The sequence below is a fragment of the Xylocopa sonorina genome, chromosome 9, assembly GCF_050948175.1.
Source record: "Xylocopa sonorina isolate GNS202 chromosome 9, iyXylSono1_principal, whole genome shotgun sequence".
In the NCBI taxonomy this organism is placed as follows: Eukaryota; Metazoa; Arthropoda; class Insecta; order Hymenoptera; family Apidae; genus Xylocopa; species Xylocopa sonorina.
In genome coordinates, this window is record NC_135201.1 from 12,848,119 (window position 1) to 12,871,634 (window position 23,516).

General features: G+C 44.0%; 1 protein-coding gene across 5 annotated transcripts; it reads right to left on the reverse strand.

Moving 5' to 3' along the window:
* Positions 1 to 1,854: 1,854 nt before the first annotated feature.
* Positions 1,855 to 22,777, reverse strand: LOC143427409 (uncharacterized). 5 transcript variants are annotated; one of them, XR_013102309.1, is made up of 14 exons: positions 22,500 to 22,777; positions 18,143 to 18,208; positions 15,062 to 15,327; positions 14,431 to 14,611; positions 14,233 to 14,374; positions 13,867 to 14,118; positions 12,957 to 13,773; positions 11,607 to 12,871; positions 11,232 to 11,519; positions 10,793 to 11,154; positions 10,292 to 10,602; positions 6,891 to 6,953; positions 5,676 to 6,024; positions 1,855 to 2,960 (listed from the first exon to the last, which is right to left on the reverse strand). XR_013102309.1 is itself a non-coding variant. In XM_076901522.1 (13 exons), the coding sequence occupies exons 2-13, from the start codon at positions 18,184 to 18,186 to the stop codon at positions 5,936 to 5,938; spliced, it is 4,059 nt and encodes a 1,352-aa protein (XP_076757637.1). In that variant the 5' UTR covers positions 18,187 to 18,208; positions 22,500 to 22,777; the 3' UTR covers positions 5,654 to 5,935. The 5 variants fall into 5 exon arrangements, 3 of the variants coding, with proteins under 3 accessions (XP_076757637.1, XP_076757638.1, XP_076757636.1); XR_013102310.1 differs by lacking the exon at positions 1,855 to 2,960 and adding an exon at positions 5,285 to 5,402; XM_076901522.1 differs by lacking the exon at positions 1,855 to 2,960 and having other exon boundaries at positions 5,654 to 6,024; positions 13,867 to 14,097.
* Positions 22,778 to 23,516: the final 739 nt, after the last annotated feature.

The following is a 23,516-nucleotide window of genomic DNA, read 5'->3' on the forward strand; positions in this document are numbered from 1 at the left end:
CGATAAGAGGGAGAAATAGAGAGAGTGGGACGGGGGTGATGAAATGGAACAAGAATCGAAAGATTGTGTATACACATACATCTATATGCATATGTATATGTATACATATCGTTCGTTCGCGCATGACACGTACATACAACAAAATAACACAAATGTGATCGCGAAAGTGGAAAGGAGGAACTCTATACACGGTTCCGTTTAAAACTTTTCTATTTTTATTCACTCCAGCAATATGAAATAACTCGTTACTCGAGATGAGAATCTCATGTTACAACGGGGATGCATTCTCACAGCTGAATCTATTGGAAAGTAATGCCAGAATCTAATGATCAAATTTCAGGGATCGACAGATATTGAAATAGTAAATTCCGATTCCTTGGGCCGTGTAAACGTTTCTTATTCGACTAGCGCAGTCTCAAAGAATTATACAAGGAGACACCCCCGCAGTCACACTTACACAAAAACATATATATATATATATCTACCTATATATATATATGTATATATATACACGCACACACTCCAAAAACACACGATACCGCTACCATTTATTATTACTGTAACATTATTGCTGCTATTATTACTCTGATTGCTTATCGATTCGCGTCTGGCGTCAAGCAGCAACCGAAACTATTATGTAACGATTTTTATTGATAACAAAAGAAGGAATAAACATTGAAGTAATAATTGTAATAAAAGGTAACTCCCAGGCGTCGTTGAAATATTTGCATCCGCCTCATATTTTTAGGTTTCCGTTTTTAGTAGAAAAATAAATTAATTAATCGCGCATCGATTCTTTCGTTTTTCATATAATCGCGATCGTATACCGTTTAGTATTAAAAACTGCATTTTTCCATAGCGACCGATAATAAAATCCTTTGACTGGACACTTTGATTTTCTAAAAATGTGAAACCGAAAAAATGACCGACGCGAAATTCCGAACAAGACGATTGGAAATGGAGAGCAAAGCAAAAGGAGCGACAGAGGAAACGAGTGAATGAGCGAGTGAGTGGGTGAGTAAGCGAGTAAGTGAGTGAAACGAACCAACGAGTGTATGAGAGAGAGAGAGAGAGAGAGAGAGAGAGAGAGAGAGAGAGAGAGAGAGGAAGGGAGAGAGAGATAGAGATGAGGGTGTGCTTGTCGAGCGAGAGAAGAGAGATTAGCATACATTTTGTTCGGTTAACAATTAGATGTAACTTTGTAAAGGCGATATATATTTGCTCTTAAGATTTTTTTGCATATGTTGATAAAAATCTTTGGAATCGTAATATAACTAATGTTTAGGAAAAATAATAAATTTGTATAAAGCGGTGTAACGAAGCGTTTTATTTTCATTTTCACTTTCACTTTAGTTTCTGTTTCTATTATCATTTTCTCATTTATTCTAATGAGGCGAATGAAACGGATTATCATTAAAATTTCCTGCCTCATCACCGGATGTTACGGACGCAGTGGCAGTAAGAGAGAGAGAGAGAGAGAGAGAGAGAGAGAGAAAGCTGATAAAGCAAACACCGCATTCTTCCTGCTACGAATGCGATTAAATGAACGCAGCATATCATTTTTCAAGAAGAGTGTAGAAACGTAAATGAACTTTTACGTCTTATCTCGAAGGACTACGTACTTACCTGCGCGTGGAATAACGGATAATTATGGGTGTACGGGGTGGCCTCGTTATCTTTGAATCTTTACGCAAAGGATCCAGCGATTAGGTGAACAGCATATACGTACATTGAAAGGGTGTTGCATCTTGCGACCATCGGTGAAAGTTTGTTGTTTGCCTACCAAAATTGGAGAAAATTACGGATACGCATCGTATATCGTATTAATCGTCGGTATTAATATTATCTCTCTCGTTTAATTTATAAACTTTCATTCGATTTATTGGTAGAGATTAGAACGTTAAATAAAACTTTTTACAAAATTATCAAGAAAGTTTACATAGAAATCGCATTCGTTTACTCGCATGATTTGTTGTTAAAAAATGTTATTTCTAATTATCGGGAATAGAATCGCCCTTCCTGTTATAGTTGCTATCGATCAATGGCTTATAATCTAGTCTAGTTGTTGAATCGTTCTTTAAATTTATTCGACTCGCTTCTAGTAAATATTATACATGATTCTAGATCTCCTTTCGTATACGACTAGAGACCAGTGACTCGGTAAGTCTTTTATGACTAAAACGAACGATCGTAGATGACTCTTGACCAGGAAAATTCACGGGGTAAATCGGAAACATTGTCGATATTAGTACCGACGCGTCGAGCGCTTTCTCTTTCTCTCCCTCTCTCTCTCTCTCTCTCTCTCTCTCTCTCTCTCTCCCTCTCTCTCTCTGTCCGTCTCCTTTTTACCATTATACCGTTCTTCATCCCTCTACTTGTTACATTCACTACGACGAAACGATAAAGCTATCGAATTTGTACTAACATTTTTTTCCTCACACGATATAGTCTCATTTAGTCGATGCTTCTCTTTATGCATTCTCAAGTTTCTTTTATTTGCTGCCGATCCTAGTCTTCCGATTCACGCACACACTTTCACAGATCGCGCGTTTTCCATTTGGGTAACAAACTATATTAGAAAAGATGCGCCCAACGAACCGGTCTTAACATCGTAGCTAGCTAAAAACCTGGATTATTATCGATGCCGTGCAAACAGCGAATCGTACCGTTAATGTCTTTTTTGTCAGCAAATTGGCTCGGGCATGCACGCTATGCAGGTATCCTATGTAGGTAGTCGTGTACGCAATCTCTGGAATATGTTTGAACGGAAAATGTACCAAATTCTCTTTCATACGTCGATTGTCCCGATTTAAAAGGTACCTAAAGATCCGTCTTCCGCGATGACGCGGCCGCGTGTCAATTTACAATGTCGTCGTCTGGATCGATGAAACATCAACGAGCCGAGCATTATTTTATCGTTGATCATTGACGCTTCTTCGTAACATTTCAATGGTCATTTCCTAGAAAAAAGAAAAATATCCCCTCAGCCGTTCTTCGTTTTCTGCTCGGTATACTTTTTCACGATTGGTTATTAACCGATACGATGCGATTGTTGTCGGTTGACCCGGTCGAAAGAATTGGCTGGATGCGAGATGGCAGCCAAGGAAATGAAACTGAAGAGGAGTAGGAAGAAGAGGAAGAAGAAGAAGAATAAGAAGAAAAAGAAGAAGAAGAAGAAGAAGAAGAAGAAGAAGAAGAAGAAGAAGAAGTACGCAAGCATGATGATGGCACGCGTATATGGATACACATTTACGCTTTTACGCAAAGTCAATAAATGTATACCATTTTGGCGGTAATTGCTTAAAATAAACCTTTACGATAACGTCTTATCAGGTAAGCGCGTATACGTGTCAACGGATGCACGAAAAAATGGCCAACGTGCTCCTTAGCAGCAGAAACAGTAAACTGCAGCAACGGTACATATCTCGAATGCCCATAGTTCTCACAGTCCCAACGCAATCTTTTCTCGCTTAAAGATCGCGAAACAATTCTTCCCTGTATTTCCTTACGCCCCTTCTCGCGTGTTACCGCGACTCACATATGACTAGCTATTTACAATAATCATCACTGCCTGACAAATTAAATGCATGCACGCGCGTACAAACGCATACGTATATCACGCTGAATGAAACCTCTATTTTCTGCTCTCCAATCGTTTCCTTTCCCCCTATTTTTTTCTTTCCAATCCCCTCTTCTTTCTTCGTTCTTCATTCAGAATCGATCTTCCTCGATCCGCTCGCGAGCTAACGCTTTTCTATCTGTCCAAGCAAATTTGTTTGCGGTACAGCTTGCGTAATCAGTGCTGAAAAGAAAATACCTCGAACGAGTCGAGAACGACTCGATGTGTAAAATATAGGTATAGAATTGTCACAGTTTAGTAGTATATATTGCGATGCATTTCGTACCACGAATTTTTACATTCTCACAACGACGACGACGACGACGACAAATTCGCGGCTTCGAAATAAGAAAAGGAGAAAATAAATTCTTCTTTAGAATATTGTTCATTGAAGCTAGTCTCTTAAATCAAAATCGATTTTTCAAATATTCAAGAGGAGAACGCGCGCGACATCGAAGACGATGATGAGAACAATAACAACAATTGTAACAATAATAATAGTGATACTACTACTACTACTACTACTACTACTACTACTACTACTACTACTACTACTACTACTACTACTAATAATAATAATAATAATAATAATAATAATAATAATAGTAATAACAATAATAACAACAATAAAAATAATAATGATAATAGTGACGACGACGATGATGATGATAATGATGACGACGATGATGGGAATAATAGTAATTCCTGCTTGTCTCTCCCTAGTAAAGGGCAGCTAAAAGGTATCAGCGTACGATTTCTATGTATCGTGTAACACAGTTTGTTTAAAACAAAAGTCTGACAGAAGCAAGAATTGTCCCGAGGAAAGCACTCGGATAATGTAATGATAATAATAAAATGTCGATACGCAACGATATACGGTGACGGTAGCAAATAAATAATGATGAAAATGTGAGCGACAATCACTATGTGCGGATGATGTGATGATAACGTGAAAATAACAAAAATGTAATACTCGATAAAAATAGTTGCAAGAGCGATGCCAAAGATGATGACGATAATAATGATAACGACAAACGATGGTGTCGATGAGACAAGTGACGATATGGTCAAACAAAAACAGCGACGATGACAACGGCAGCAACAACAACAATAATAACAACAGCAACAATAACGACGATAGCGACAACAATGATAACAATAATAATGATAATGTAGTAAAAATAAATAAAATATGTATAGTAAAAAAGATTTCTTTCTAGTATGATTAGCACGTTGCTCCTCGAGTTCCTCTCTTTCGTCGTTACTTGTGCCATATACACCATCGAATATGCGTATTACTTGTATCTGTATCTGTAATCGAGTATTGAAATTCTACGGAGAAAACTTGATAGTTCCTTATCCATTTTCTATAAATATGTTCACGCATTAGATACCGTGGAAAGAGGTGGAAGGTAGGGAAGAAAGAAAAAAAATAAAAAAAAATACGCGATGTCCGAGGTCCAGGAGGATCGGTCGCGATTCGTCGACCACATGATCAATCGACATCACGGTAGTCGTCGATCGTCGTTGTATCGATGCAAAAGTCAACTATTGTCTACAACTTGATCGGTAAGTCTCTGTAAAGTAAACATTTCGTTCAATCCAGATTACCTCTACGGTTCGAAAGACATTTAACCGTTTATCACTGATAGAGATATCGTATAGTTTTGTTTTTTTTTTCTTTTGTATTTTCAATTCTCGCGTCAACTCGGTTCAGTTGCCCGTGTACGGTGCGATCGAAGGACAACGTTCCGAACGTCACCTTACGCTTTCTATTAAAACGCTGAAACAAGTAAATGTATTGTCCCGCAAGGGATGCGATAACATAACACATGTATGTATTATACACAGGTAAGCGTATGTGACAGAAACGAGACGAAAGGAAATTAAACGGAATGGTATAAAGCCGGTACCGAAACAGGGATGGAAGTATACAGAGAGAGAGAGAGAGAGAGAGAGAGAGAGAGAGAGAGAGAGAGAGAGAGAAAGAGAGGGAGAGAAGAAGAAGAAAGAAAATGAAAGAAAACGAAAACGTAAAATACGCAACGAGATTTACCCACGGGTTGATGGTAGCTCGTTGGACTTGGGAGGCGAATCCATCGATCGGGCGGAACGAAAGCTCGACGAAATGGACGAAGGAACGCGAACCTCGTCGTCGCCGGTCGAACCGCGAAGCGGGTAAAGGGACAGTGGCTACTGGACGATGCAGCAGCAAGCGTTGTGCGTCAAAGCGCTCGTAGCGACGTGTTGTTGTCGTCGTCGATAATGGTGCTGTTGCCGCGGTGGCTGTCTCTGACTCCTACCGCCTAACCTGGGCTATTGGTTCTCCAACGAGTAATGACGCGATCTCTTCCAAAAACCTTTGAAGAATCCTTTCTTTTTCGGCGCGTCTCCGCACTCGGCCGCTGAAACAAAACGATAACGACACGGTTCCTTCCGACGATAACGTCCAACGAGACGAAACTAAAACCTTCGAGTCGCCTCTATCTCTACTCTCCCCTATGTATTTCAGCCACGTTTTTACTCTCTCGTTATATGTTAATACGAGATGCGTTGGCAATTGTTCGCGGCCTGCATAATAATCGACGTTCTTTCCGGCCTTTCCTTCGAATCGACGGACGTTGAAAGGAACCCAGCCACGATCGGCACCGGGTGGGTGGTGTGGTGTACCGAACCCACCTACCGGTCTCGAAAATGATACTACCAGGTGAAAGAAATTGCACAATTCGAGGAGAGATGACACACGGGTCTGGGAGAAAGGATAGAGCGCCAACGAGGACGAGAGAACGGTGCGTACACTCCACGGATCAATACCAATAGTGTGCGGCTACGTATACATGTATGTATGTGTGTATGCGTGTATGTGCGTATGCGTATGCGCGCGCGCGCGCATGCATGCATGTACGTATGTATGCATGCAATAGTAGTAGTAGTACGCGCGTATCGGAGAGAGCAGCAGACAGAGGCCCCTTCCGTTTTGGGTGTGTCTGATTTCTCCTCCCTCGTACTATAACTAGAATATTATGTCAAATTCACGAAAATATCTCTACCAAGATCTTTGTTTAGAACGTAACACGCAAATTGCCATGCGCTTCTTGGTAAGAGGTAGTCTTTTCAAAAATAACCAAATAGTATTAATAGAACCGCTGCTGTTGGCTCTCCAGACTAGAGAGCGAACCGACACCATTGGTAAACTCCTGCTGCGAAAAGGGAGTGGATGATATTTTTGAATAGCAATGAAAAAATCGTTTCGTTTCAACGATCAACTTACTCGCGTAAGGGCCACACGGTGACGCGTTATCCTTCCCGCTCTTTCCATCCTTGCTTCCGCTCCCTGAAACAGAATAATTCCGAAAAGTTTCTACTGCACTGAATCGATCGGACCCTAACTTTCGATTCGTAAACGTAACATCGGTCTGAGAAGCTGGCAACAAAATGAATGCGATCAATATGGAAAATAAACGCGGGAAACGTACACACAGGATAATAAAACGTGGATCAGACCGAGTACAGCCGCGTGTTTCCCTTGGGAATTGGCCAAATAAAATCGGGCGGTTGCCGCATGCCAGGTAAGAACGAACACGATCACGACCTCGCGACGAGGACATACATACGTACGTACGTTTCTGACTCCACCTACCTCCGGCGACGAATATGTATGTAGATCTCGTTGCAAATACACACGCATTACTCGGTATACCTAGTTAGAAATACTTTTTAATGCATACGTACTTGTAGATCGGAAACGTCGGAACACGATACATTCCGGATAAATAAAATTAGTAGTCGACATTAGCTATATACCGTATCGTACCAAAGTCCTTTGCTCCCTTTCCATCGAGAGTTTCTCCGGCCAACGGTAACTCGTGTGCGTTCGCGACTCTATTTCTGGCAGGATAATAATAACCTCTCTCCATATCTTGTTTCAAAGGCCGGGGCTAACTCGAGATGACAGAGGTTTCAGAGATTTGTAAAAATCTCTTTCTACCGTAACATCCTGATATCGCCGCAAACTCGCCCCCACTTTTCCCAATTCTATCGACAAATCTAGAGAAGATACGCGTACACAGGTTTGATCGAGGTCACGGCCGTATGTATCCATGGTTCTCGTTTCACGCGTTGCAAGTAGCAACGAAGAACGAACGAACGAGAACGAGCTTCGTATCTGTTTTAATTGGCGCAAACCAGTCGAGTTTCGAGATGACAACGGAAAAAAGGTTGTCGCTAGCCAGAAGATAAGACGAAGGGAGACAAGATTAAATTTGTTCAAGGACAGGCGGCGAAATCTTCCCTGGCAACGTACCGAATCGTTTCTATCCTTTGAAGATACCGACAGATAGCGGAGAGAGAAAAGGAGGAGGATAAGAAGAAGCAATGCACCCCCGAGTTTTCCAGGGACACGACGTTTCGTTGCCCGCGCACGTATACGTCTACATATGTATTATACGCGCATCGAGAGAGACAGGGTTGCTAGACGGGAGTAACGATTGCCACCACCGTTGCAACCGTAGGGCGAGCTAGTCACCCCTTCCGAGTCCTTCCGGACTCCGGCTTCCCACGCCTGTCCCTATTCCCTACCCAACTCGTCCACCGACACCCGCCGTTTAGTAACCAAACTGAAAACATCCCTCTCCTCTCCTCTCCTCTCCTCTCCTCTCCTCTCCTCTCCTTCCTTCCTTCCTTCCTTCCTTCCTTCCTTCCTTCCTTCCTTCCTTCCTTCCTTCCTTCCTTCCTACTACTACTACTACTACTACTACTTATGGAAGCTGGAATTCAAACTCGATACAATGGGTACAATATATGTTATCTTGTACGTATGCGCGGAAGCATCGATACGCCAGGACGTTCTATAAATAAATAATCGCCACCGATAACACTCGAATATATATTCGCGTTATTTTCGCTTCGCGCCCGTTCTAGCTACTCTTTTGCTCGCTTCTTCGATCGAATACACCGAGAACTTTCAGCGAAATGTGTTTGATGAAAATTAATTTCAAATTCTTTACTGTAAAGAAAAATTCGAAGAAAGAAAATCCGTTTCGCGTGACGTTGGGTGTCTTTCCAAGGTTCAGTATTGATCCGTACCGTGCCGTCGTTTTCTTCGCCGACGCAATTTCTTCTTGCTCGACTCGCCAATTATTTATTTCTTCGTACATGTATTTATTAACCTAATTTAAGTTACGAGGTGAACTTATCGAGAAATAATCTCCTTCCTTTTTTTCTTATTTACCTATATAGAAACGTATCTATCGCCGAATCGATAATGCGAACGACACGAGAACGGATACGTAAGAACTTGTGCTTTGGTAACCTTACTACAATATTTAGCCTCTTCTAGCGAATCTTTAGCATTTACCATTCTTATTATACCGGTTCTTCGACTGCCCTAACCGGCCGCCGCGGCCCGATACATGTACGTACATAGAACGTCACACGAAAAGAGAAGAGCACACATGCAAACATCTTGTCCACGTTACAAGATTCGAAAATAGGTTTGCATCGTATACCGTTTATCGTATTGACGAACGTGATCAATCGAATCATTGTACGCATTTCAAATTATTTAACAAAACGAGGAATGACAAACAAAGAGTGGTGTGGGGACGAGTCGTATCGAACAAATAAAACGGAGACTCGTTCGCGTTTCAAGACACCAAAACGTCTAGGTGATCTACAACGTGTAACACGGAGGAGGCCTTGTCTTTCTGTCTCTCTCTCTTTCTCTCCTTTTTGCCGGCGTTGATATTTTACAAGGTCATCCGACCAGATGGAACCACTGTACAGTAGACGTTTTTCAAAAACCGAACGTTCCATCATCTCACCTATTCCATGTGGAGCAGAGTATTGAAGAAAAAGCTTTCCCAACAGGCATACTATAGGCTTACTAAATGGTAATATATCATATAAAGTACAACACGTATAAATATGTATCTGCGCACATAAAACTGGCATATTACCGTGAGAAAGAAACTGATTTTTCAAATGCAATATTAATTATCGGGAATTTCTCTCGCACGGTAAAACAAGGTTTGAAAATGATCAGCAGAAGCAAGTCACTTAACAGCAGCATATATATGTACGTATACAAAGTATCGTGGCAAGAATGAAATACAATGGTGACACTGAGTGCCACGAAAGGTCACGCAGGAAATAAGTCAGAGAAACTATATACGCGTGTTACTTCGAAGAGGTGCTGTCGTATGGATCCCGAAAATATATGATACCGTCTGAAAACTCGATGCGGATAGGTTTTTAAATAACGACGATAAAAAAAGTATAATAGATTAGCAGTCCAAAGAGTCTAAATAGTAGTAAATAATTATATCGATCGTCGCAATTTCGAAAACCATGTTCGCGGCAAAGCTCGGTTCGGGGGAAAATGCTTGCGTTGCGAAATAGCTGCCTCGTGATCCCGTATTCACGATTCTCGATTAGATATCGGTAAAACGAATTACGTTCAATCGAGATACAGATTAGTATTGAGAACGAAACGATTGGTAGGATCAAAAGACATTGATTTTACAAGGTAAACAGGATTCGCGACGAACCGAGTTGGCCCAGCGAGAAACATCGTGTTTTCTCGAGACCGGACAATCGAGGCGACCAGACACCTGTTCAACACTGGTTCCACGATCGCGGGCTCTTTGTAATAGCGCAAATTCCAGCGCTTACCTTTCTTGATGAGTAAGCTAGTGACCCTCCGTAGCGCCTCGCGAGTACTCGAGGCGGAGCTGTGCTTACTTTGGCCGAAGTATTTGTTCGGTGTGATGTTCGTTGGGAGAGTTAACGGTTTCCTCTGGTCTCCGGGACCTGCCAAACGTGGGTCGTACGCGTTGTTCAATCGTTCGAGGTGCTCGATCGAGGCAGGACGCGGTTGATTCGTTTTCCTCGTTGGATACCATCCACGATTCGGGCCACCGGCTAATCGCAACAACTCCGTTCCGATTATCGCCTGCTCCAGACCCGGGTTATTCCTTCGGTACCTGTTCACATCGAATATCATGGAAACATTTTTCGCGAGAGAACCGATCTCGTTGCAAATTCTACTTGTATTCTACGAAAGGTGGTCGAAGTCTGATCGATCGTTAGGTAAGAATAATGTAAAAGTGATCCAGTTTCGTTTCACCGAATCCCACTAGTTTCACCTTGCTCGATGAGGGGGGGGATTCTTACCCGGTGGTAGCCGTGGTTGGGGCGTACCAACCAGGTTGCCGACGCATCTGCGCAGGATTACTCGCGTGTTGGGGAGTTCTCGGTATATCGCTTCCTCTGGCGAAAACTGGAGTTTCCGGAAGCGAGCAAGAGGTTTGCATCCCAGTGGTGATACCGGTTACAACGTTTCCGATCGTACTGCCGCTTGTACTGCCACCGGCTCCGCTACTGTTGGCTCCGTTTGGGACGACGTTACTGTTACAACCACCGTTTCCAGCAGAGGTACACGGTTCCGCCGACGGCGAGTGTCTTTTCGCGATAGGTCGTCGACGCGATGGTCCAGGCAAATCCGTAGGCAAAGTTCTTCGTTCAACGGGTATTTGCTGAGAGACACAGGACGAGATACGATAAGATAGTTAAATGCATCGGTCGTAGTCGAGCTACATTGCTTAAAACTCACTTCGCGCCTCGGATTTGTAGCGGTAGGTGTTCTTTTACACCGAGGAAATCCGGCATCCATAGATCTGGTGTTTAGAGTCGTTGGTTGCTCTTTCGAATCCGCGAACGAATGATTGGTAGCTGGACCACGATGAGGTGGCACCCTAGGCCTGTACTCCATCGTTCGATTGCTATGATTCTTTGGCTTCGACGTCACTACGGAACTCTGCCCGATGTCCGAACTTTCCTCGTCCGCCTCTTCTACGGGCGAAGGCGGTAACGGGGGGAACTCGAGGACCTCCACGCTTACCTGGGAATAAAATGCGATCAAAACGCGCGATAACGTAGTGATAAATGAAATGTTTTTCGCGACCGAGAGTTTCGCCGAGATGCTAACCTGAAAGTCTGGATTCTTCGAATCCTCGAGGATCGCGTCGATCACGTTCTCGATTTGCTTTTGGTCGTTCATATGCCCTTCGACGCCGTTCTGTCGTCTTCCCTGCATCTTCCCAGAGGCGTATCCGTCCGTTTCGTTCGTTTTCCTTCCCTCGACATCCGTTGCCTCGGGGCTAGTTTTCGATCCCGTATCCGAGTCGATGTCAACGTCCGAGTCGCGCTGCTGTCGTTTCTTCTTCTGGCCGGCGTCACCGACGTCATCAACCGGCCCCTTTCGTTCGTCCGATTCGCGTTCAAGATTGCTCTTTCTTACCATCGATGATTGTTTCGCCTCGCCGCTTCGAGCCCACCTCTGTTTGCTTTCCGAGTAAGATTCGCTATTCCTCACGCTCTCAATTTCTTTTATGGCATCGCTGACTTTTTCCAGTTGTCGCCGGTTTTCTTTCAAGGCCTTCTTTACTATTTGATCCTCGATCAGCAAGTTTACCGGGATCTTGGACGCTAGCCTGTGTTCACTGTCGAAGCCGCTGCTTGCCGATTTCCTCGGTACTTGTTCCTCGGTAATCACGTGCTCTACAGCCGGGAGAGGCGTCTCCGTCGCAACCAGTCCCCCCTTCGAATAGCTGTTGAACGAGGTTGAAAGAGATACACCGTTCGCGCGATGTTTAGGCACGGCGTCTCGAACGCAATTCTCTGGCTTCGCGCCGGATAACGATAACGAGGACGACAACTGAACCAACTCGATCGTTTCTCTCTCCCGCGTCCTCTTCTCTTTGTCCGTCGAAAGGTCCGAGCTCTCTTCCTCCTCGACCGTCACTTCCAATTCCCTTGGCCAATTCCCGGCTTCGTCGTTGATCGCCGGAAGCGAGACCACTCGGACCAGGTCAGGCGGAACGGCTGCTGGGAATTCCAATCCCGGCGGATCGTCGTCCATAGGTTCGTCCAGTTTGCTCTCTCCCAGAAGGCTTCTGATATTGTCGAACGTGCTCGAGTATCGCTTCGCGTCGGATAACCGATTTGCCTCGCTGTTCTTCTCGAACGACAAGCTTTTAGTTTTACCAGGGGCTTTCGGCAACCCTCTGCGTTCTTTCTTACGACCGCGGCGTATCACGTAGGTACCGTTCTTCGTCAAGTCCTGGGACCGTATCTGATCGAGCTCGTTCGTCGAGGAGTCCGAGTACGGAGAGACTAGATCGTCGTCGGTGGTCGACAAACGTGGATCTTGCCAGTCGTCGAAGTCGCGAAGTTTCGACGCCGAGCCGATACCTGGAAATTCATTCATCGTATACATACAACGTCATGGTAATACCATGAACCGCAAAGATAGTGGATCGAATAAATCAACGCTTACTAGACATGTCGCTGCTCTTACGCCGTCTCCTACCGATCACCTTGGTACTACCCGGAGCGTACAAAGGATCGTCTTCGAGCGGTACTTCCCAAGCGATCGAATGCCTTTTGCTGATCGGAGGGGGCGGCGGCAGAAGTTCTTCCAACGAGTCATCGGAGAATCGCTCCTCCTCGGATTGAGTCCTAAAGTCGGTCGAATTTCTGGTGGAGAACATGTCGGAGTAACGCTCCTCGGAACACCTGTCCGAGCCTGTCGGTGCCGAGAAACGCTCGTTAGAGTCGGCTCGTGTCGGCAACGAGAACGAGACAAAATCGAGGTTTCGGATCGAGAAGGGATCGGAGGTCGGCACGGAGACGCGATCGTTCGAACTGGCGCTGGCCACGGCTATCGAAAAATCCGAGTGAAATCGTTCGTTCGAGGTCGAGTTCGCTCGAGAAAAATCGGACGAGCCACAAGTTGCTCGCATCGAAAACCTCTCGACGCTGGCCGAGCTTGAACGGGGAATCGAAGATCTCTCGGACTCGGAGTTTCTCGAGAATCTGCCCTCGCTCGAGTCCGAGTCGTTCCTCCTCCGACCGTTTTGCTCCGATTGATCGTGATTCATCAACAGCCGATCCTCGACGCTGTTCGACTTCATAATCGTCTCGTTGCTCTGCCGTTGCCTTCGTAAGTGAGACGTTCGGTTCTTCTCGAAACTATGTTGTTGTTGTTGTTGTTGTTGTTGTTGTTGTTGTTGCTGCTGCTGTTGCTGTTGCCGATGATTCTTGACATTGTCTCCCTTGAGCTCGAGCTTCCGAGCCGCCTCCTCCTCCTCTTCCTCGTCTTCTTCTACTTCATCCTCCTCCTCCACCATATCCGCCTCCTCCTCCTCCTCCTCCTCCTCCTCCTCCTCTTCCTCGTCCACTTCCACTTCCACCTCGACCTCCTCCTCCTCCATCTCTTCCTCGGAAGATCGACGTCTAACCTCACGATGTTTCTCGACGGTCGTCGGATTGGTTCTCGGCGGTATCCAGCCGAACGAAACTTTGCCGTCGTATGGCAAGCTGGCGAATTTGCTTGGCGGTGATGGGGGTTCGGCCAATTTCAAACGATCGCCGCTACCATTCTCCCATCCGTACGGTCTCCGGTGTCGCGTTTTGGGCTGCGCGAAAATACAATTCACCTAAATTGAAATAGAGCAGAACCGCGTCGATCCTTAACGATCAAGACGGGATAGGGTAAAGAGACGAAAGGATGGGCGTAAAGTTGTTTCTAAATTTATTCTACGTATACTCACGAGAGTTGTTTGAGTGGTTACGACCGAGTTACCATTTCCGTGTCGTACACTGCTGTCCCCCATAGTTATCATCCACTGTTGACGTCCGTTTCGACGAGCAGAGGAATGCCCGTTTTTCATCAACGAATTGCCAGGCGACACCCTGCGAACCGCGTACCATGTACTCGAATGTCATACGTATACGCAATAGCAACTTACATGGGCAACAAAGTGGAAATAATCCGTTCCGCTTCCTCGGGCGGTGGTGGAAATTGTTGCGTGGATATACCCGCGAGATCCTGCGGTTCTGGACAATCGGGAACTGGACGTAACGCTACCAGGGCCATCTTTGCCTTTCGTCCGTTCATACTCATGTAACCGTCGTCCTCGGATTGGTGTCCTACCGAGACAGACCGTATATTCTTACCAAGCTCTGATGCGTGCATACCTTAAACACTTCTCCCTTCTTTTTCTTTCTCGTGTTATTACTACCATCTAAAGTTGATACTTGTACGGATAATACCAATCAATTTCGTTTCCCTTTCGGCACAGGGTTACCTAACTGGGTCGCCAAGCACACATGTATGATGTGTTAAGAAGCATAGAGGTGGTAATTTAACGTAGAAAATTATGGGAATTAATATATTATTAATCGATACTTTTCCTTCTTTTTTCATATACACGTATATCTACGAATCGTACTTTACCATACGATAAGTATGCATTTGTCCAAGACGATTCGATTGGAGGAAAAGTATACGAGCGAACGGGAAAAATGGGATATAAATTAACATCGATACGGAGAGGCGAGGAGGATGGAGTAAATAGGAGAAAGAGGATAAAAAGATACCTAAAGATGGACTTTCGTCGTCCGGTGTGAGACCGATACTCGGTTCGGTGCTGCTGCCACAATCGCCGACACCTCCGCCGCTCCCGCCACCGCTACCGCCTACGCCTCCACCGCCGCTGCCGCCGCCGCCACCGCTGCCGCCGCCGCCGCCGCCGCCGTCGACGCCGAGGACGACGACGCTGCCACCTTCACCCTCTGCTTCGTGCTCGTCGTACTCTGACAGCACTTTGTCCAACAGCTCGATCGATCGTTGTACATCGTCACCTCTGGAACAAACGTATCGTTCGATTCTATAGTGATCGCGCGTAATATCCGATTGCCGTAGATGGTAAGCAGCTCGATTTCAAAGAGAGATACCTCTGAACGTATATACTTTCGCATACGCATCGAATATGCGCCTACTCGTACTATCTAGACATATCTTTTCTCGTGTACGATTACCGATGATGAGGAAGGATGGTGGTGATGTATAACGGTGATTGTAATGGCAGAGAACGTGACATCGAGGCTGAGCGTAAAGAAAAGGGTGAGAATGGAAGAGAGCCAAGGAAAGGACGAGTAGAGGTCAGGGGGAACAGATGGGAGTGACAGGAGTGGGTAGTGGTGAGAGATGTAGCGAGCGAGAATGCGAGCCGCTTACTGACGCAATGCGGTCCTCCTTTGGTGGGCCAATTCGCCGATTACTGGTAGCGAAGTAAATCGTAATTAATTATTCGTTCGATTCTCAGATCTCCGTACGTGGTACATTCGACGTATGTCGAATTTTAAATATGCATGTATTTGAGGAGGAGCGAATGAATTCGGAGAAAGAATGATAAAAAATCGCTCATTCGTTTTCCACTCTCACTACCTTGTACAACTTTTCAATGCTATGATACGTAACACGAGGAGAGAGTAAGTAGCGTGTCGCGTCGTCGTAGCAAGCTCGTTAACGTTTCATTCGTAATTCAGGATCGCTATTGATCGCAAATTGGCAAATGTACATTATATCCACACACTACCCACTGGAATAAAAACCGGTAATAATATTTCCCTTTTCATCAAAATCATCCCAAGACGACCACGATCCGGATCGCATTCGCTAACAAGATACAATTACAACCAAGCATATTACTATAGCCACGCGCAACTAACTTCGTAAACTTACTCACTCGTCTGTTTCCTCGTTTCGTTACACTTTGCACGAGTGAATTTTTGTCGGTGGTTTTCATCTTTGCCGCGTAGCATCGAATTTCGTCACCGTAAAATAATCCTACCGGCTTTCCGCGGTTCAAAGAGACCGTCTCGGTCGAGCCGGTTTAGACATTCGACACTTGTCGCCTCCTTCTGTCTCGATTTACGAGCCAACCGAACAATGTGCATGCAATCATACATACAAATACATCATCTACACGCATAATTTCAAACTGCACGGTTGCAAATGGTACACGTTCTATCGGCAGAGAGAAGTATGTGATCTTCGCAGGTACTACTCACCCCATCCGAATGAAAGGAAAGAGATAAAGTTTCGCCAAACTATCCGAACAACTTTCACACGGATAACCGTTCCGATATACGTACGAAGTGCTCGTAATCCCGTTCAAAATCACAGTCGCTCTGCGTTCGAACGAATCGATGTCAAACGTTTTCAAAAAATGAAATTAAACGTTCGTATACGTCCCGTTCTCGGAGTTTTTCTCTTCTTTCCTCCTCCTTCCATTCCGATTGTTGGAAATTCAATTGAAAGAGCACCTAACTTCGCTAATGGAACTCGTTACTGGACTTGAATTTTCCAATTGGAATCGTTTTTCAGCAATCCCAACAAAGATTAGTAGAACGTAGAATCGTAGAACACGATGCAAGTCAGTTTTAATCGTGGTATCGATCGATTAAAAGGATGCACGCGATACTATAGCAGAATAGGTGAGGTGAGTATGGGTGTGTCATAACATGGGTGTGTTACGTAATATCCCATGATGTAAGCTGCGATCGTATTGAATCCTGTTTCACGATGCGATTCTACTATTGCAAGATCGGTGGATTTCCAGCGAAATAACTGTCAACTAACTGATCGGGTGTAATATAATATCGCAGCCCTTCCGGCAACCAAGCTGGCTAACGTCGTCAACCCGTTCGCTAATAGCTTAATCGCATCCGAAGCTCACTCTGAAACTCTTCATCGAATTATTCGTTGGCTAGACACGGAAGATTATTAATTAAAGAGACGCGCGCAGATAAAATCTACAGAGATCTAAATAGGTTCATCTCGGCCATCCCCCTTGGTCATAGGTTTTACGCATAACTACGTATAACACATTGGTACATGCGCATATCTACAGGTATATACGTAGACCGCGACTAGAAAAGTTATTCACCCCGAATCGATCTGGTCGATTGTCGACACGATGAAAGCTGCCCTATAAGTAGTTAATTGGTCTGCTGCCGATACAGCTACCTACCCTCCCCTTCGCTTTTTTCCTCTTATCCATTGCTATTCTCGATCCCGTTTCTATTCTTATTCTCACTCGCATTCCAACAACGGCAATAACTGATTATTAATCCAACTCCACCTTCGAATCGAATTACGAGGGAAAGGATAGGAAAAAGACCTTGTCACTTTTTCCGAAACTAAACTATGTGCATAGTATATTATAACACCGCGACAAAGACCGACAACGCGTAAAATAGCCGCGACTGATCGGATGAGAAAACAAATTTTACCTTATATTTATTACTGGTTAAGTTTACGACACGCTCCTCGATTATTTGTAATTGGAATCGCGACAAAGAGCATCTCCAATCGAGACTGTCTCTGATCAAAGATACCAGACAAGACTCGAATCTTCGTGTCTTGTGTCGAGCTCGAAAAGTGCTCGTAGAATACTTGGCGAGTAGCGGCGAGTAAAGAGTGTATACGATATTGATTTCATGAAGGGCGGAATTCGCTTACCGGCTGCTGCATTTACTTTCCTCCACTCTATTAATTACGAGCGCGCGTTTCAATTTTTCTATACCAGCTTACCAACAACTCTGTATACGAATGCATACGAAAGAAGTAAAAACTTTTTTCTTTCCCTCTTTCCTCGTACCGTACACACTTACTCTGGAGCAGGATTTCTCCAGCGTTGCGTTCCAGTCCACGCCATCGGGCATTGATCGCCCCCCGACCTGGAACGAAAAGAAAAATACATGAACTTAATTCGACCGATCGAACGAAACAAGATCATCGGAACGAGACAAGATCAACAGAAGGTAAAAGATCGAGCGGTTGGTTGTAAAAATTTTGTGCGAACGCAGCGAAACGCGAATAGTAGTCGGTAAAGAGAAGGAGAGAGAGGGAGAGAGAGAGAGAGAGAGAGAGAGAGGGAAAGGGAATCGCGGTTTCAGCAGTATTACGAGCACTGCTCCTAGCAACCCATGGAGGGTACACTCCCTCTTCCTCCCCCGTCACCCCACTGTCAGGACCCTTTTCTTTCTCCCGGTATCTGTCTCGGTCCGTGATTCTACTTGTACTCTCGACGTTGCTATCATCCCCCACTCGCCATTCTTTCCATTCCCCTCCCGTCTCCTTTTCCACGTTTTCACTCCCTCTATTCTCTCATCGCGCCTACTCTCTCTGCCACTGTTCACTATCCCTTACTTAACTTCTCTTCCTTGTCACTCTCTTCTTCTCTCTGCTCCTGACCTTTTCTATTCAAGAGACGTAATTGCAGCTTGCATATTTTACGAGGCGAACCTCGAAGCATATGCTCACTCTCTCTCTCTCTCTCTCTCTCTCTCTCTCTCTCTCTCTCTCTCTCTCTCTCTCACCCTCTCCCTCCCTCTCCCTCTCTCTCTCGCTCTCTCCGATATGTATATACTTTCATCTTTACAAGCACAGTACTCGCGAACAACGCGGGGGTTAGGGACGCGGATCGTCCGCGTAGTTGTTAGTCGTAAAATCCCCACCTCGAATAAGAAACTAAAGTATGTCTCTATTTTTTCAATGCGTATGCATTTCCACCATTTCTTGTTCCCGCGAACGGAGTCGCATTCGTTCTATCTCAACTCGCTTGTTCGTTATACTAGAAAAAATGTTAATGAACGCTAAAGTATTTCGAGACAAATATCCGCGTATCATCGAATCAGTTCCATGTTGCGAACTACACAAACTATTTTATAAAACCGCGTTACTTTCGTTCAAATAGCCACAGCTGGTAAGAGGAACGAATCTAATCACGCTGTGCTCTCAATTGAAAATCAAGGCATGCAAAGGCTAGTCCGTATTTCGAACCAATAATGTAAGTTGAACTTTTCTCGATCGGTTAGTTTAAGACACGGTAAAACAGGACCGCACAAATAAATCGTCTCATTGTTGTTAAAGTTATATTACTAGTGTTACATGTACGCTTTTTACCATCGCGACAATTCCCACCATCAGGTTACATCGTTTCTCTTCGTGAAAACACGAAACGTCAATTTTTTTTCCATTGTACTATCATTTAGAGCAAACCATAATGGAACCTTCGCAGTGCTTTCATAAGTACCACAATTAGCTACGTGTGGCTTTTCATCGAGAAAAAAAGACAGTTCGCGTAATGGATCATTCGCCTCCCTTTCGACTACTGTAACGTCTCCTCTTTCTTTAACTTTCTTCCTTATTCTTCCTCACATTAAAGACGATAAGTTTTTCACAAGAAAACGAATAGCAAAGCAGTTGTTTTCAATATTACATTTTTAAGTAACTTAATCTCAATGACCCTTTTTTCTTTTATATCGCGTGAAAGAGAGAGAGAGAGAGAGAGAGAGAGAGAGAGAGAGAGAGAGAGATTCGTGGCAAGCAAATAAAATCTCTCTTGATCGTCTGTTCTATATCTGGCAGTAAGCCAATGGAGGCTGTCATGTTAAAACATGTTTCGCATGCAAAATAGAGACGAACCGAATAACCAAGGGAGGGAAGCGTTTCGAATCCCCCCAACTAAAAGTCGTATCGGCCGAGAATCGATATCTGTTTCGAATGAGAAGCGGTCGCTTTCGAAGAAACTGACTGAATCGATCCTTCGTTTGAAGGTAGGTAGATTGTAAGTAATCTATCGTGTACCAAACGAAACGAAACGAAACGGTGCCGTCTAGGAGTCAATCATTGTTTCAGTGTTGAATGTACGCGTGTCTCGCGCGAGAAGATCATTCAAGATGATCCAATCGTGTATAACTCGTCGTATCACGGTACCAGCATCAAAAAAATTGCAACCAATGAAGAAACACAAGTGTCGTTATATACGAATTTCTATTTAAACGATCTTTATATTTATCGTATTTGAGTGAATTTTTACACTAGGTGACTCTATGGTTTAGTGTAAAGAACTCTGTCGGCAACGTGATTGGTCAAGCGTAACGTTACGTAAGAGTAACGATAGAGAAAATACACAAGCGAGAGAAGAAACAAATTTGATCGTCTGAAGAAAAAATGTAGCGAAAATAATTCTAACCACTGCGTTCTCATCGTATGATACACCATGTGAATGCGCGTCACTTTTTATTGCATAGCTCCTTCTCTCGATTACCCACGCACGCTAAATTCATGACTGACGTAATGGCGGTGATCTGTGATGGAGAATAGCTAGTCAAAGTACAATTTATGAAACTAGGTAAGGTTGTGAATTTTTTCGAAAATTTACAGATTATCGCAAAAGGATAATTGTGCCTGAAGAATGGAATAGAGAGCAAGAGAGAAAAAGAAAAAAAGAGAGAGGACGAGGAGGCTGTGTGAAATGCAGGGCACAACGTTCCCATATCATTCATTCGTTGCAGCGAGATTGCCGTTCGTTTCACCGTTTCTGTTCATCGACGGATGCGATGCACAGAATATGATTTTATACTTTTGTCTCACGTTATTTGCCATTCGTTAATCTCCTATTACGTTAGTGACGTAGGTAGTTGTAAGATTATGCGAAAGAGACTTACTCTTGATAATAGATAGCGTAAAAGAATTTCGATGATTGACCTTTCGTAAGTTTCCCCCGATTATTTCCCGTATTAGTCTACAGTTAGAAGGCGCTCGATTCTGTTGAAACAGCTATCGCGTGGCTACCAAAGGTTCCTATAGATTGCAGATTCAAATCGTGATTCGATACGTGTATGTTTTTTGTCGTGCACCGAAACATTTCCGTGCGCACGCAACTTTTCTTTCGCATACGTAAATGGAAGAGTCTATTTAGTAAAATTGTAAACACGGTTTGTCCCGTATGTCTCTGTACACCCGATAAAAGCACTCTGGCTGCGCGTGCCTTCTTCTTCTTCTTCTTCTTCCTCTTCCCCTCCCTGGTATAACCCGTAGACGTTTGTACGCTACATCTTACTTCTTACACGTGGTTAAATAGCTGTGTATACATGCTTCTTGATAGAAAAATAAAGCATTCGGTCCATGTTCTTTGTCCGAATTTCATGCTTACAAATATAACGTGCCTTGTAGCTAAAAATGAACATTTTTAATTAATTCCTAATTGAACGGAAAGTGTGTATGGAACGGTAAGCAATTAACCAACTAAACTGTTTCATCGATAATCCCGCGCTTCTTTCTCTTTCAAACGAATCTTTATACCCGAAGATTAATGCCATTTTAACAATCCCGATTGGAAATTAAACAAATCGATTCGTTTCTGTGTCCCGAGAAAACACCGGGTGGAAATTTGAAGCGACAAATTTGAAGAAAATTGACAACGGCGATGGTAAAAGTTAGTGGCGAACAAAGAGTGAATCACGAATCACCACCAGGTTGCACAGCAATGCGGCCAACAATTGGATTACGTAACCTGCTTGTTAGGCTGAAAGAATCGCACGTATCAATGACAGCTAACACAGCAGCTAACAACATCGAGAAGGTGCGCAATGTTGCGTCTACTAAATATTTCGCTTTCTGCAACGAAACTAAAGCAAAACTCTCGTGAACGTACCACGAACCACAGGGAGAAGGAACGATAGGAAGAATCGTTGGCGCCGCTTCGTCTAGAACTAAAGATACGAAAATTTCGCTAACCTCGATCGATCCCGAAACCATGAAACTGAATGGTCATCGTATACTTTTTCAATCCATTCCTCCTTGGAAGAGGCTGAGTCGGTAATCATTGATCGAGGACAATCCATCTTTCTCTTTCCAATGATAAACAGACAATCCGCGAACTCTATTCTATTATCCTTCCCAGCGTTGCATCCTCTGTAGTAACTACCGCAAATTGGAAAGGACACGACGGCCATTTTTCAACGCATTACTGTTCCAATGCAAATAAACGTAAAGGAGAAAATGAAGACACCATCGCTAGAAATCGTTGCTGTCGAAATAAAAAACAAGTCGATAGAACGTAGAGGAAAGCCTGCAGAGAAAGCTGTTCACCGGAACACTACTATACAATAGAATACGACGAAAGATGATACCATCCTCCGTCCTGACAAAGGATTCGCATCAATCAGAATAGACACGTACCTTTTCAACGCGAAATCCGCATTCGTTTAGTTCTTAAAATACGACGTGTTAATCCAATATGGCAGTACACACACATGTCAAAACAAATCGGCGAGTGGCGCGTCGCGCCGCGTCGCGGAATGACGCGACGTCGCAATATAACTCTACACAACTACGCGTTTCTATTCACTTCACCCGAACGTCGCGTCGGATCGATATAATTTCAGAACGATTTCAACCATATTCGAACGTAGATAGCTGAATTTACGTGTTTAACGCGACATCCTGTTCAAATATCATTTTTTAAATCCGCCGAGTATACAGGCCGAGCACGGTCATAACGTTCGACTGTGATTATAAAAACGCGTTCTCGATATCCAGAACTATATATGGACTTGGTAGTTTAAAACGGCACGTACACGATCAAACTCCGTCGGTGACTGGCAACGCGAGAAACTACGTACCGCGTCGCGCGCGACTCATTGGCAACTTCGTGACATGGAAAACCGAATGCTCCCGAACAACCGACCCGATACCTAACAGCTACCCGAAGAGAGGCGCTGCCTCTCTCGACTCGACGCGACGCGACGCGACGCGATGCAACGCGACGCAACGCGTCGTCCAACGTCGTTCCATTACACAATTATTTATCGAATTTACTATTTCCAGTTTTTACGTTCTTTTCTCTTTCAATTTACACGCAACAAGGAAACGAGAGAAAACGGTGTCAATAAAAAGTATCTTATGGTCCTAATCAGACCAGATATTACACAAGAAAACCCATAAAATGAATAGTAGTTTTGCCTCGTTCGATCGATAGATACTGGCTAATACCTAACAATCAAACGTCTTCCGACACGTACGTTCGCCAGTGAAATTATTATGCGATATAATTCTGTCTGCGAGCGAGTTATACAAATGATTTCTCTAGTCGTTTGTAACACGAATTTATATTCCTCGCGTATAGCATTTGAAATGTGAAATATTACAATTTACCATATAAAAGAACACATCACATGTATACGTGTGTATCTTGTA

What these genes read in the sequence shown, in the direction of transcription:
- LOC143427409 (XM_076901521.1), bottom strand. Translation starts at nt 18,186, where the DNA reads ATGGCGTGGACTGGAACGCAACGCTGGAGAAATCCTGCTCCAGA. An exon ending in ATTTCCACTTTGTTGCCCAT is followed by an intron (nt 14,375 to 14,430) that starts GTAAGTTGCTAT and finishes CGCGGTTCGCAG; the next exon opens with GGTGTCGCCTGGCAATTCGT. An exon ending in CGAAGAATCCAGACTTTCAG is followed by an intron (nt 11,520 to 11,606) that starts GTTAGCATCTCG and finishes TTTTATTCCCAG; the next exon opens with GTAAGCGTGGAGGTCCTCGA.